This window comes from Salvelinus sp. IW2-2015, linkage group LG18, assembly GCF_002910315.2.
Source record: "Salvelinus sp. IW2-2015 linkage group LG18, ASM291031v2, whole genome shotgun sequence".
Taxonomy (NCBI): Eukaryota; Metazoa; Chordata; class Actinopteri; order Salmoniformes; family Salmonidae; genus Salvelinus; species Salvelinus sp. IW2-2015.
Genome location: NC_036858.1, coordinates 22,828,646 through 22,844,366, shown reverse-complemented (window position 1 = coordinate 22,844,366; position 15,721 = coordinate 22,828,646). Strand labels below are relative to the sequence as shown.

Here is a 15,721-nt window from a genome sequence, read left to right as displayed (position 1 = left end):
AAAGACAAATACATGCACTAATGAAATCAGTAATAATAGCTATTACAATAGCCTAAAGTTTGGGAAAGTTCTCAAAGGAAAACCTGTGTCATATCTAATGTTTTTGAAAATATTAGACACACAGCTGTGTTTTTTTTTTTACTGGGGTGTTTGTGAAAGCATACACTAAATTGTTAATCCAACATAGTCTAGAATAGAAAGTATAACGATAACATCCATAGTTATGTAGGGCGACCAACTCGATATGTTCCATTTTCTTGACTACCAGCGGAGCTAGCTGGTAAATCAAGCTCCCTGTCCGGAAAATAACGAAAACATATTTTTCCTGAGAAAAGCCTTCAATGCAGTTATTTGCTATTCTTTCAATTAYGTTATGCCCTCCAGTTATGCCCAACCTCCCCAAGAGCAGCCATTGTTATTATGATTTTCGACTTCGACTACAGGTGCTTCTCATTGTGGTCATCAATGAAACCACCCCCACAGATTATCAGAGGACCCTGATTGGTCTGGCCGTATGGTGGAAGGAGGTGGAGGGGCTCAAACGGTTTCAATCTGGTCGTGGCCAGACTGTATCCATGTAGTGAAACAGAATGTAAGCTCGCGAGATCAGGAGGCTAGAATATTCTATCAACGTCCCACCATCAGTTCTCAGGACATCAGCTGATGGTCCTAAAGAAACGTTCTCCCCCTAAAAAATGGTGTCATTACAACATCACACCGTGTTACTGTTGCCGAGCCCATCAAGGCCCTGATTGGTGAACCACTGGGACAGACACAGTGCTTTTAACAGAGTGTTTTGAATGTACATATTTGACATACAATATTACATTGTACATCCAGTGTCTGTTTTGGACTGTTTCGTTCCGTAACCTATTTGGACGGATCCGGTATCTCTTGTGGCATGAAAAATTATTTTCACTTTTTGCAGTGTAAAAGTTATAATATTTGAGACCAACGCGTAGCCGTGGTTGTGTGAGAAGCACGACCGTATCTCTCACAGAACTACAATGAGATTCACTTTCTTTCTGTGATCTCTCTCTGCTCTAATAGACATGAGCCTGCAACTCTCATCTCTCCAGTGTTGCACTTCATTTATTTCCTTATAGAATCATAGCCATGCGAAGGGTTCTGGAAGAGCTGCAGTACCCCTGATAATGTGAAATACATTTGCCAAAGTTATAGCATCTGTTACTGCTGATAAGATGGTGGTGCAGTGGATAGCAGCCATTTGACGGGCTCCTGACCAATTCTGCTATTTTGTGTGTTTTTTTACACTGATCTTAACTTTTTTTGTACATAATGTCTCCACCATAATTTCCTATGACCGAAAACAGCTTCTGGAGATCCGAACAGCGATCACTAACCTCGATTTGGATGACAATTTATACTTCAAGGAGTCGGCAGCTCTGGACGTTCTGCTTACTTCAGACCAGGCCCTAATCCCCGGGACTCAAAAGAGGAAGTGACGGCGCAAAAGAGGCATACGAACCGGCATCCTGACGAGTTGGCATGCAAATAAACCGCCTTTACCCTCCGTTCTGTCGGAGAACTTACAGTCACTAGAGAAAAAACTGGACGATCTCCATTCGAGCTATTCCATGCTATCAATGGGACCTGAAGAACTGTAATATCCGATGTTTCTTGGAATCATGGCTCAACGAGGACATGGATAATATACATCAGAATACCTCATGATAAGCTCCAGGCCATACTATTTACCAAGAGAGTTTTCATCTATATTTTTCGTAGCTGTCTATTTACCACCACAAACCTATGCTGGCACTAACACCGCACTCAACTAGCTGTATAGGACCATAAGCAAACAAGAAAAGGCGCTTCTTGTGGCCAGTGATTTTATTGCAGGGTAACTGAAATTAGTTTTACTTCATTTTTTACCAGCATGTCACTTGTACAACTAGAGGCGACGCAATTAGAGATGACTTTTACTCTACACACAGAAACGCATACAAGGCTCTCCCTCACAATCCCTTTCGCAAATATGACCATAACTCTATCTTCCTGATTCCTGCTTACAAGCAAAAACTCAAACAGGAAGTACCAGTGACACGCTTAATACGGAAGTGGTCCGATGAAGCAGATGCTAAGCTACAGGACTGTTTCACTTGCACAGACTGGAATATGTTCCAGGATCCATCCGATTACATTGCGGAGTTTACCACATCTGGGTCATTCTATGAAAATGGTAGCTTTTTGAACAGCCAACTTTTACAAATGTTTATTATTTTTTTTATCAAAACGTATAGTCAGATAATAGTTAACCGCTAACAATATAAATCAACATAAATGACAAACATATTTTTATATTTGTACTACATTACATAAAAAAATGCTTGTGCTTGTCACGCTCTGACGTTAGATATCTATGTTTTCTTTAAATTTTGGWTAGGTCAGGGTGAGATGAGGGTGGGTATGCTAGTTTTTGTATTGTCTAGGGTTTTTGTAGTTCTAGGGGTTTTGTAGGTCTAGGTATTTGTATGTGTATGGTGGCCTGATGTGGTTCCCAATCAGAGGCAGCTGTTTATCGTTGTCTCTGATTGAAAATCATATTTAGGTAGCCATTTTCCCTTTTGTGTTCGTGGGTTCTTGTTCTATGTTTAGTTGCCTGTCTGCACTATTCATATTAGCGTCACGGTGTCTCCAGTTCGCAGTCATAGCCCGGTGCGCTCTATTCCAGCTCCTCACATTTGCCGGGCTAGAATGGGCATCCAGCCAGGACGGATGGTGCCGGCTCAGCGCTCCTGGTCTCCAGTACACCTCCTTGGACCAGGATATCCTGCGCCGGCTCTGCGTACTGTGTCTTCGGTGCGTCTGCACAGCCCAGTGTGTCCTGTGCTAGCGCCCCGCACTTGCCGGGCTCAAGTGAGCATCCAGCCAGGACGCATTGTGCCTCCACAGTCCAGTACGTCCTGTGCCTCCTCTCTGCACTTGCCCTGAGGTGCTTGTCCCCAGCCCGGTACCACCAGTGCCGGCACCACGCATCAGACCTCTAGTGCGCCTCCACAGTCCAGAACGGCCTGTGCCTCTTCCCCGCACTCGCCCTGAGGTGCGTGTCCTCAGCCCGGTCCCACCAGTTCCGGCACCAGGCATCAGGCCTCAAGTGCACTTCCACAGTCCAGTACGGCCTGTGCCTCTTCCCTACACTCGCCCTGAGGTGCGTGTCCTCAGCCCGGTACCAACAGTTCCGGCACCACGCATCAGGCTTCCAGTGCGCTTTCACAGTCCAGAGCTTCCGACGACAGTTCCCAGTCCAGAGCTTCCGGCGACAGTTCCCAGTCCAAAGCATCCGGCGACAGTTCCCAGTCCAGAGCTTCCGGCGACAGTACCCAGTCCAGAGCTTAACGGCGACAGTACCCAGTCCAGAGCTTAACGGCGACAGTTCCCAGTCCGGAACCTCCAACGACGGCCACCAGTCCGGAACCTCCAACGACGGGCCACAGTCCGGAACTCCAACGACGGGCCACAGTCCGGAACCTCCAACGACGGGCCACAGTCCGGAACCTCCAACGACGGGCCACAGTCCGGAACCTCACGACGGGCACCAGTCCGGAACCTCCAACGACGGGCCACAGTCCGGAACCCCAACGACGGGCCACAGGTCCGCGAAACTCCATCGACGGGCCCACAGTCCGAACCTCCGGCGACGGGCCACAGTCCGGAACCTCCGACGACGGGCCACAGTCCGGAACCTCCGACGACGGGCCACAGTCCGGAACCTCCGACGACGGGCCATCTGTAGCCATGAAATTATTTAAAAGGCCATCATCCCAGACACCCTGGACCCACTCCAATTCACATACCGCCCCAACAGATCCACATACCGCCCCATCAGATCCACATGCAATCTCTACTGCACTCTCCCACCTGGACAAGAGGAACACCTATGTGAGAATGCTTTTCATCGACTACAGCTCACCATTCAACACAATAGTACCCTCGAAGCTCATCAGTAAGCTCAGGACCCTGGGACTGAACATAAGTTTACTGACAACACAACAATGGCAGGCCTGATCCCCAACGACAATAAAACAGCCTATAGGGAGGATGTCAGTGACCTGGCAGTGTGGTGCCAGGTCATCAACGTCAGCAAGACAAAGGAGCTGATCGTGGACTACAGGAAATGGAGGGCAGAGCACGCCCCCATCCACATCGACAGGGCTGTAGTGGAGCGTGTTGAAAGCTTCAAATTTCTCAGGGGACACATCACCAAGGAATTAACATGGTCCACACACACCAACACAGTTGTGAAGAAGGCAAGACAACACCTCTTCCTCCCCGGTAGGCTGAAATGTTCCACAGCTGCACCATTCAGAGCATCGTGACTGGCTGCATCGCCATTTGGTATGGCAACTGCTTGGCATCCGACTGCAAACGCTACAGAAGGTAGTGCATATGGCCCAGTACATCATTGGGGCAGAGCTCCCTGCCATCCAGGACCTCTATTCCAGCTGGTGTCAGAGGAAGGCCCTAAGAATTGTCAAAGACTCCAGCCATCCCAGTCATAGACTGTTCTCTCTGCTACCTCACGGCAAGGGGTACCGATAAACCAAGTCTGGAACCAACAGGGCCCTGAACAGCTTCTACCCCCAAGCCATAAGACTGCCAAATAGTTATGCAAATAGCTACCCAGACTGCATTGCATCTGCATTGACCCTTTTTGCACTCTTTTGGCTCATCACGCTGCTTGCTACTGTTTATTATCTATCCTGTTGACTAGACACTTTACCCCTATCTACTGTATATGTACATATCTACCTCAATTACCTCGTACCCCTGCTCATCAACTCGGTACTGGTACCCCGTGTATGTAGTCGTTAATCATTGTGTATTTATTCCTTGTTTTATTATTTTTCTCTCTGCATTGCTGGGAAGGGCCAGTAAGTAAGCATTTCACTGTTGTTTACGAAGCATGTAACAAATAACATTTGATTTGATAATCAGATAAGAGGATGGGCTGCATCAAAATGAATGAATAGCGGGAAAGGATGCAATTGCGCATTAGATGACCTTGCACTGGTCTTTTACAACTAGCACTGACTTTGCTGATAACTTCTTTATTGAGAAAAAATGTACTTACAATGACTGTGATATGTGGTTGTCTGACCTCGCTATCTTAAGATGAATGCACTACCTAAGATAAAAGCTGGATAAAAGCTAAGTGACTAAAATGTAAATGTATGTAATTGTAGAGTTGATTCTGATAGAAACACACAATACCTAGAACATGGTTGCCATATTCTCAGAATATTAGAAATGTGTATATTAACAGTAACATACTTTCTCTCATTTGCCATTTAAGCAATGATGTTGCCAGTGTTAGGTTCTAATTTTCAGAGTAAAAACTTGACGGACACTATGAAAGCTTAAAGCAAGTGTATTCTTCCCAGAGGATCAATACAGCTGCATTAGACAATGCATTAGACAAGAACCTTTTCACACAAGCACTGATATTTAACCCTTCCTTCTAGGCTGAGTCTCCTCCTACACATCTGAACAAATATTGTATCTTACTGCTAGGCAGGACACTAAGTGATACGGGCCATAAACTTTTATTTCTTCCTTAACGTGACCTGACCTGATCTCGACCCCCCTTCATCACTAATCCATGGCTCTCTCCCCTTATCAATGCCTGCCACATGTGATTGCTTTCCCTACACTCAGTACATTCCAAGCTTAATTGCCCCCACCATATACTTTCCTCCTACAGATAGCCGAGGGGCTACACTAGAGGTTAATGGTTATGGCACCCTTCATTTCTCTATTACAACTAATGATTAACCTTTAAACCTTTAAAGTTCATAAATCCAAACCTATCACCAGTTATACCAAAACAATACACAACACAAAGATCCATCACCTGGTTTTAATGTGGACAATGGTAATCACGTGGGACAAATCACATGATATACAGTATATTTAAAGGGGCAAGCTGCAGTTGCTACAATCCTTTTTAATTTTTAAATGAATAAGTAATCTGACGGCTATGTGGTTGTGGATTTCAAGAAGACGATGTAAGAGATGCCTAACTATAATAGAATTAATAACTTACTGACCAGTTTATAAGATAGTGAAATGTGGTAATAATTTCAATTTAAGTGGCAATCCTACAGATGACTATTTCCAATAGAAGAACTGTTTTAAAATTTTGTTCAGTAGGGGTGTTGTATCTATTGCCAAATAATGACACAACGATTATAGCCGCTTAGAACGTGACGAAGTAGTCGTGGACTCCCCCTAGCAGGTCTCCAACCAAGTGGACGAAATGCCACTATCCACTATGCCCAATAAAGGATATCCTAGGGTATATGCTTATTGGCCGTATTAGTTAGACACGTTGAGAAGGCAACACCCTAAATCCTTCTTTCTAGGCAGATCTTGATACTACGGATATGTAGGGTATAAGCACATATAGGTGAATGCACTTGATAGTAAATCTCAAGCTCTGTTAAAACTTCTTCTGGTACCCCATCACCGGACTCCGGGAGGCAACCCCCACAGTAGATAACAGCTGACACTCTAGGCATAGCCTTAGCATAGCGTCACAAGTAATACTAGCTTGGGCATCTAATTATCATTAATCAAAGTCCAAGACAACCAGATGAAAGAATACAGATCTTGTGAATCAAGCCATCATTTCTGATTTTTAAAATGTTTTAAGACAGGGAAGACACAATATGTAAATCTATTAGCTAACCACGTTAGCAAAAGACACCACTTTTTTTTACTCGCAACCAGTTTTTTTACTCCATCAGTATGCTTCATCATTAATTTGACTAAATAAAGATATAATGAGCCACTTAACCTAAGAAACAACTTCAATAAGATGAAAGTCTTGATAACATATTTATGGTACAGGGATATGTTTTTTTTAGAAAAAGTGGCATTTTTTCAGGTTAAAATCACAGTTGTAACATTGCAGCTGTCAATCTGAAATAGCGTTGGAGCAGCCGGAATAAGTACAGAGACCGACGTCATTACAATACTCATCCTAAACATTTCTGAACAAATACACAGCTACAGCACATTGAAAGACAAGTTCTTGTGAATTCCAGAGCAATATTTTCAGATTCTAGTTTTTAACAGGGAAGACACATATGGTATTTTCTATTAGCTAACCGACGTAGCAAAAGGACACAACTTTTTTTCTCCACCATTTTTTTTCCTGGCAATCAGTAGCTTATCACTAATTCGATCTAAATAAAGAATATATATAGGCACTAACACAGAAAAACTTCATAAAGATGACAGTCTGATAACATAATTTATCGGTAAGGATATGTGTTTTTTAGAAAAATGGTGGCATTTTTTCAGGTCTAATCACAGTGTGACATGCAGCTGCAATCTGATAGCGTTGGAAGTCAGCCGGAATAATATACCAGAGTGACCGACGTCGATTACCAAATACTCATTCCTAACATTTCTGAAATATACCAGCTACACGCAATCGAAAGACACAGATCTTGTTGAATCCAGAAATATTTCAGCTTTTTTTTTTTTTAATCACGTAAAACACAATATATCGTTATATTAGGGCATACCCACATGAGCTACATCAGCACCAAGCATTAATCAAGGCAAGGGGCGATAACGTTATCGCCACCAAATATATTAATTTTCACTAACCTTCTCAGAATTCTTCAGATGACAGTCCTGTACATCAATATTACACATGCATATAGAGTTTGTTCGAAAATGTGCATATTTAGCATCACAAATCGTGGTTATGCAATGTAATCTGTCAAACATGGCATGCATTCGGGCCGGCGCCATCTTGGAAAGGCACCTATGTTTTACGATTATTTATCGATTAGATGACAAAAAAAATACAGGTTGGACAGCTAATGAAAGATGCATTGGTTATTAATGCAACCGCTGATTTAGATTTTTAAATTAACGTTACTAGACATACATTGTGAGTTACAGCCAGACTAGTGCCGCAAAAATGGCTGACAACTGCGTTTACATTTTTTCCACATAAATACGGAATAAATCATCAAATAGACTCTTACTTTTGGACGAGCTTCCATCAGTATCTTGGGCAATGTGTCCTTTGTCCAAAAGAATCGTTGCTTTGTTGTAAAACGACCTCCTCAACTTCAGAACTAGCAGCTAACGATAGCTACACGGCACACACATGCCCAAATCCTCAAACGCAATACTAAGGAAATTCCGAAAAATAGCAATATACTCGCATAAACTGATATAAATCGGTTTCAAATAACTTCGTTATGATGTTTCTAACACCTATATCGAATTAAATCACAGACGGATATATCTTTGATCAATAACGAGAGCTTTTGAGCATGCGATTCTGATGTTCTCCCTTGCGTCCTGGCGAGCGTCAAAAAGAAGGGTCATCTCACTCCATTCCCTTGTATAAACTCTGAGAAACACCTAGAGACACCATTCAACTTCTCATTGGTTACTGACATCCAGGGGAAGGCGGGTGCAGTTCATTTCGATCCATAGGGCATACACAGAGCTTAAAACTGATCCGAGATCAGATACTATTTTTCAGAGCTTCGCATGTCCTGTCATGATTTTCGCTGTAGAAAGAGTTCTGGTTCACCCACAGACATAATTCAAACGGTTTTAGAAACTAGAGATTGTTTTCTATCCAATAGTAATAATAATATGCATATTGTACGAGCAAGAATTGAGTAGGAGGCAGTTTAATTTGGAGACGATATTTTCCAAAGTGGAAACAGCACCCCCTGTATTGAGAAAAGGTTATTAAAAGTAGTCAAGAAAAACTATTTTATTGACCATAGTGATTCAGACGTAACATTAACACAGGGTTTTAATGCCCCACCAACATCATACAAAAAGCCCTAAAATTGCTTAAATAAGTCAATCAAATCAATACACTGACACTAAATGGTGACATGGTGACATAACAGAAAGCTCGGAATGCTGTGAACCAAGAGGTTCTGAGTTCATATCCCAGGGGAGCGCATGCTGAATAATAATTATCGTATAAATGAACATGCACAATGTAATCATGTATGTCAAATGTGTACGTTGAAAACACTATGTTAAAAACATTGTTTGTGTGTGAATGTCCCTAAAATCGCCAACAAACAAAGAGCTGTGAATGGATCAGTGGTTCACCAATCAGAGCCTAAAATGGGCCTGGCCACAGTAACAAGGGGAGATGTACAATGATAAACAATTTGGTGTTTTCTTCGAGACTGTTTCTTTGGGACCATCAGGTGACGTCTGATAACCAGGAATGTTCTTGCAAAGTTCCCATGAAACGTGTCAAGAACATCAATATCTTATATTCTTAGAAAATGGCAACCATGTTCAGTGTATGTTTGGTGGGACGTTGATAGAATATTCTCCTAACCCACAGAAAACTGGACACAGGAATGTTCTTGCAATGTTCCCATGAAACATGTCTAGAACATTAATATTGAATATTCTGAGAAAATTTGAATCATGTTCTGGGTAAGTCCTGTTTTACATTAAAGGAATAGTCTTGGAAATAGTCCTTATATGTCACTGTAACATTCCTATGAAAACCTAATGAGACTCTTAAGGGAACGTTCTCTAAAGTTGTGGAAGCGTTTGTTGTTAGCTGGGACTACACAAGAAAAATGATACACAGTGAATCCCTCCTCTGGCCTAGCCAGGTATTGTGCTACTAACACTGTATATTTGTATTTGTATTTACTATGGATTCCCTTCCTGGGGTCCAGCAAAGTTAAGGCAGTTATACAATTTAAAACGTCTTTGGGATAGGTGGGACGGTAGCGTCCCACCTGGCCAACATCCGGTGAAATGGCAGAGCGCCAAATTCAAATTAAATTACTATAAATATTCAACTTTCATGAAATCACAAGTGCAATACATCAAAATAAAGCTTAACTTGTTTTAATCCAGCCAAGGTGTTAGATTTCAAAAAGGCTTTACGGCAAAAGCAAACCATGCGATTATCTGAGGATAGCGTCCAGCTGTAACGTCTGTCTTCGGGTGAAAGAGAGGAGGACCAAACTGCAGCGTGATGATAATCCATATTTTAATAGGCTACTTAAACAACGAACAAAAACAACAAACTGACAGAAAGAACCGAAGACGCTACAGTCCCGAACTAGTGACCACAGACCAGATGAACACACGAACAGGAACAATCACCCACAAAACACACTACAAAACAGGCTACCTAAATATGGTTCCCAATCAGAGACAACGCAAAACACCTGTCTCTGATTGAGAACCATATCAGGCCAAAGACAGAAATAGACAAACCAGACATACAACATAGAATGCCCACACAGATCACACCCTGACCAACCAAAACATAAAACATACAAAGCAAACTATGGGTTACGACACGAAAGTCAGAAATAGCGATATAATATATGCCTTACCTTTGAAGATCTTCTTCTGTTGGCACTCCAAAAGGTCTCAGTTACATTACAAATGGTCCTTTTGTTCGACAAATTCCTTCTTTATATCCATAAAAACTCAGTTTAGCTGGCGTGCTTCAGTCAATAATCCACTCGGTTTCCATCGGTCAAAATGAATCCCAAACGTTACCAATAAACGTATCCAAACAAATCAATCAACGTTTATAATCAATCCTAAGGTACCCTAATACGCAAATAAACAAAAAAAATTAAGACGAAGAATTGTTATTGTCTCTACCGGAGATAAACAAAAAGAACGGGCTATCTCGGCCATGCGCATGGAAACACTACAGACAAAATGGGAGCCCTTTGAAAAACTACTTCTTCTCCCTCATTTTTCCAAAGAACAGCCTGAAACTCTTTCTAAAGACTGTTGACATCTAGTGGAAGACCTAGGAACTGCAACCCGGCACGATTTCGCAAGCCATTGAAATAAGTGGTATTATTAATTATTTGGGGGGGGATGGCTTGTCCTCGGGGTTTCGCCTGCCATTTAAGTTCTGTTATACTCACAGACATTATTTTACTCACAGACAACAGTTTTAGAAACTTAATTATATGCATATCCTAGCATCTGTTTACTTTGGGCAAGCTTTTCATCCGGACGTCAAAATACCGCCCCCTATCCTAAAGAAGTTAAAAACATTAGAATGCATTCACAACAGATTTCACAACACACTGTGTGCCCTCAGACAACTACCACATATCTACAATACAAAATCCATGTGTACGTGTGTGTATAGTGCGTATGTTATCGTATGTGTGTATGCATGTGTCTGTGCCTATGTTTGTGTTGCTTCACAGTCCCCGCTGTATATAGTCCTAAGGAAGATGACACCAAAATTTGTCTCAGGTTTACATGAGCTCCAATTAGTCATCATGGCTCTGCCCTCCGAGTGACCCTCAGGCAGGGATTCAATCAAATCACTGTCAACAAGCGCACTGCACTTGACTTTTAAAGGTAACCTACACTTGAGTTGACATCCACAGCATTTACTGTGTATGCGATCTCAGCGAACATCATGGAAATTGCCTGCATGTCGACAGTACAGTACACATTTGATTGAATCCCAGCCAAAGTCAGCTCTGGATCTCTCAGTGTCTCTCGTATTTGTGTTTCACTGAACTGTGTGTGTGTGTGTGTGTGTGTGTGTGTGTGTGTGTGTGTTGTGTGTGTTGTGTGTGTGTGTGTGTGTGTGTGTGTGTGTGTGTGGTGTGTGTTGTGTGTGTTGTGTGTTTACAACTTTCAGGGAACATTTCGGGGGGGGGGGGACCGCAAACCTCAGGCAAAGCCTGAGGATGACCGTTACCTGAGAGCAGCCATCCAGGAGTATGACAACATCGCCAAGCTGGGCCAGATCATGAGGGAGGGGCCCGTTAAGGTAAGGGACACACAAACACACATATGTCCTCTCAGGTGGCAGTGACCACACATTCCTGTTGGGAACTAATATTTCTGCTTGTAAAACAACCATTGGTTTTGAGGTGCTGTGCGGTAATCTAAACATATTGGGACGGTAAATGTGATTTTGATTGACTGTGATTGTGACCCTAACTGCTGTTCTATTAGGGCACATTGCTCAATGTGGTTCTGGACGACTACCTGAGGCTCAAAAAGCTCTTTGCAGCCAGACTGGTCACCAAGTCGACCAGCCAAGGCGACCAATCGTCAGTCACAGAGGTGGGACGTGAGAAGAAGCAGGTCCAATCCTGTTGCTGTGTGCTGTCCTGTTCCCTGCCACCGCCATTGGAGGGCGCTATATCACTCCTCTGTTTCCCCCACTGGCGCTTCTCCGTCTCACTGCCTCTGCTTGCATGACTCCTGTAGGCCACTACCACCCCACTCTACTGCTCTATAGGATGTTGCCACTTACTGCTAGTGCTAACTGCTAACGACCTGCTGTTTTTCCCCTCAGAATTCCTTTCAGGCTAATTTACTGACTGCTGCACCTTTTCAACATTATTGCATCTGACTTTCAATGTTACTTAATTTCAATGAGACAATTGGTGCTGCTTTTTTGCTTATCCCCCAACTTCCTTCAACCCACTACTCTATAATATAATCTGCCCATTCCTCTCTTCCATGTCTCTACCTTCTTTCCTCTCCCAGCTGATCCAGAGTGACCTGGATGATGACGAGGATGAGCGAGTGGGCATGGGTGACAGCTGGGGAACGCTGCGCTTCAAACACAAGCTCCCCGTGGAGATGAGGGGACCCGACGGCGTGCACGTTGTTCACGGCAGCATGGGCACGCTCCTGACCTCTGACCTCAACAGTCTGCCTGAGGACAACCAGCTGGCCCTGGCGCGCTCCATGGAGGCGCTTAACGCCACCGACAGTGGGCTGTACGCTGAGCGCAATGCCCGTACCGAGTCYGCCAAGTCCACGCCGCTGCACCACAACAAGAACGATGACACACTGTCCGAGAGCCCGCTGGAGATCACCGAGTTATGACTAGCCTCGCTGGTCTGAGAAGATCCACCACTGAGTGGAGTGTCCTCCTGTCCCCCTGCCTCTTCCTCTATCCTCTCCTCAAAGACTGAGTGTCAGACACTGACCACTGTGACCAGTATACAGCCAGGGGAGATTTGGGAAAGCGGGCAGGGGGCCAGGGGTTGGAGGAGGTGGAGTGTATAGTCTGGGAGCTTCAAATACCAGTGAAGATCTTTGTGAGCCATGGATGGCATGTGTAAGGGATTTTAATTTCGTTTAATGCCTGATGGTGGATCAAATGCATAGACCTGTGTCAATCGAAGACCTGGAACATAAAATAGCAAAGCAAACTGAAAGACTACTAAGATAAAAGATTTTGATAAATAGGACATTATGGCCAGCTTGTCTCTTGCAGGACATTATTTGGTCTCTTACACATTCATCTAAGATCCAGGTGCCCAGCTAACAACATTCCCACACTTTTAGAGAACATTCCCTTAAGAGTCTCATTAGATCATTACCCAGTGGTGTAAAGTACTTAAGTAAAAATACTTGAAAGTACTACTTAGGTCGTTTTTGGGGGATATCTGTACTTTACTATTTACATTTTTGATTACTTTAAATTTTCTTTAGGAATGTAGTGAAGTAAAAGTATGTATTTTTTACTCCATACATTCTCCCTGACTCCCAAAAGTACATTACATTTTGAATGCTTATCAGGACAGGAAAATTGTCTAATTCACACACTTATATCAAGAGAACATCCCTGGTCATTCCTACTGCCTCTGATCTGACACTAAACACATGCTTCATTTGTAAATTATGTCTGAGTGTTGGAGCGTGCCCCTGGATATCCGCATATTAAAAATAAATAAAAAATGGTGCCGTCTGGTTTGCTTAATGTAAGGAATTTGAAATTATTTAGACTTTTACTTTTGGTAATTAAGTATATTTTAGCAATTACATTTACTTTTGATACTTAACTATATTTAAAACCTAATTATTTTGGACTTTTACTCAAGTAGGATGTTGCTGGGTGATTTTCACTTTTACTTGAGTCATGTTCTATTAAGGTATCTTTACTTTTACTCAAGTATGACGATTGGGTACTTTTTCCACCACTGCCATTACCTAATGTTTTCATAGGACTGTTCCAGTGATGTGCAAAGACTGTTTCATTCCCTTAATGTCAAACAGAACTTTCCCAGAACGTAGTTAGCATGTTCTCAGAATATTCATTATTAATGTTCTAGACACATTCCTTGGGAATGTAGCAAGGACATTCCTGTGTCCAGTTTTCTGAGGGTTAGGAGAATATTCAATCAACATCCCACCAAACATACACAGAGCATGGTTGCCATGTTCTCAGAATATCTAATATTATAATACGCTAATTATTCTAAACTGCGGAAGGGACTACTCCTACAATTTCTTTTTATTATTTCCTTCATTTTCAGGCTCGAAAGAAGCATGTTGTCCTTTTACATCCGGTAGATATTACTCTGGGTTTTGTTTTTTTCAGTTTTTGTGTTTGGAATGGCACGGATACTATTGTGTCATGTTAATGACATTACGGCATAATTTCGCTCCTCCTCCAGCCCTATAAAAAGGGGACCCCCGACCCATCTAAAAGTAATTCATAGTCAATGACAGAGAGCATCCACAGGCCGCTACAGGGTGTCCTGGCGTTGCAGGAGAGGAGGCTGCATGAGGCGTTAGATAGGCCAAGTAACTTACAGAAAGTATTCATACCCCTTGATTATATTCCACATTTTGTTTTGTTACAGCCTGAATTCATTGGATTTTTTTCTCTCACCCAATTACACAGAAGTCCTGATAATGACAAAGTGCAAACATGTTTTTAGAATTTTTTGCAAATTTGTTGAAATTGAAATACAGAAATACAGTACCAGTCAACTACTTATTCAAGAGTTTTTCTTTATTTTTTACTATTTTCTACATTGTAGAATAATAGTGAAGACATCAAAACTATGAAATAACACATTTTGAATCATGTAGTAACCAAAAAAGTGTTAAACAAGTGTAAATACATTTTATATTTGAGATTCTTCAACGTAGCCACCCTTTGCCTTGATGACAGCTTTGCACACTTTTGGAATTATCTCAACCAGCTTCATGAGGTAGTCACCTGGAATGCATTTCAATGAACAGGTGTGCCTTGTTAAAAGTTAATTTGTGGAATTTCTTTCCTTCTTAATGCATTTGAGCCAATTAGATGTGTTGTGACAAGGTAGGGGTGGTATACAGAAGATAGCCCTATTTGGTAAAAGACCAAGTCCATATTATGGCAATAGCAGCTCAAATAAGCAAAGACAAACAACAATCCATCATTACTTCAAGACATGAAGGTCAGTCATTGCCGAGTGCAGTCGCAGTGCAGTCGCAAAAACCATCAAGCGCTATGATGAAACTGGCTCTCCTGAGGACCGCCACAGGAAAGGAAGACCCAGAGTTACTTCTGCTGCAGAGTTAACTGCACCTCAGATTTTAGCCTAAATAAATGCTTCACAGAGTTCAAGTAACAGACATATCTCAACATCAATTGTTCAGAGAAGATGCAAATGGACATTAAACCGGTGGATATCTGACATTAGACTGGTGGAAATCTGTCCTTTTGTCTGATGAGTCCAAATTTGAGATTTGTGGTTAAACCGCCGTGTCTTTATGAGACGCAGAGTAGGTGAACGGATCATCTCTGCATGTGTGGTTCCCACCGTGAAGCATGGAGAAAGTGGGATGGTGCTTTGCTGGTGACACTGTCAGTGATTTATTTAGAATTCAAGGCACACTTAACCAGCATGGCTACCATAGCATTCTGCAGCGATACGCCAACCCA

At 42.5% G+C, this 15,721-nt stretch overlaps 1 protein-coding gene across 1 annotated transcript in view; it reads left to right on the top strand.

Annotated features, from left to right (window-relative positions):
* LOC111977695 (cadherin-23-like) overlaps positions 1 to 13,740 on the top strand; it is a 99,079-nt gene extending 85,339 nt beyond the window's left edge. The window contains 3 exon segments of the mRNA XM_024007244.3: positions 11,681 to 11,812; positions 12,001 to 12,111; positions 12,541 to 13,740. Of these exon segments, the coding sequence (XP_023863012.2) occupies positions 11,681 to 11,812; positions 12,001 to 12,111; positions 12,541 to 12,885 (588 nt within the window). The 3' untranslated portion in view covers positions 12,886 to 13,740.
* The last annotated feature ends 1,981 nt before the right edge of the window (positions 13,741 to 15,721 follow it).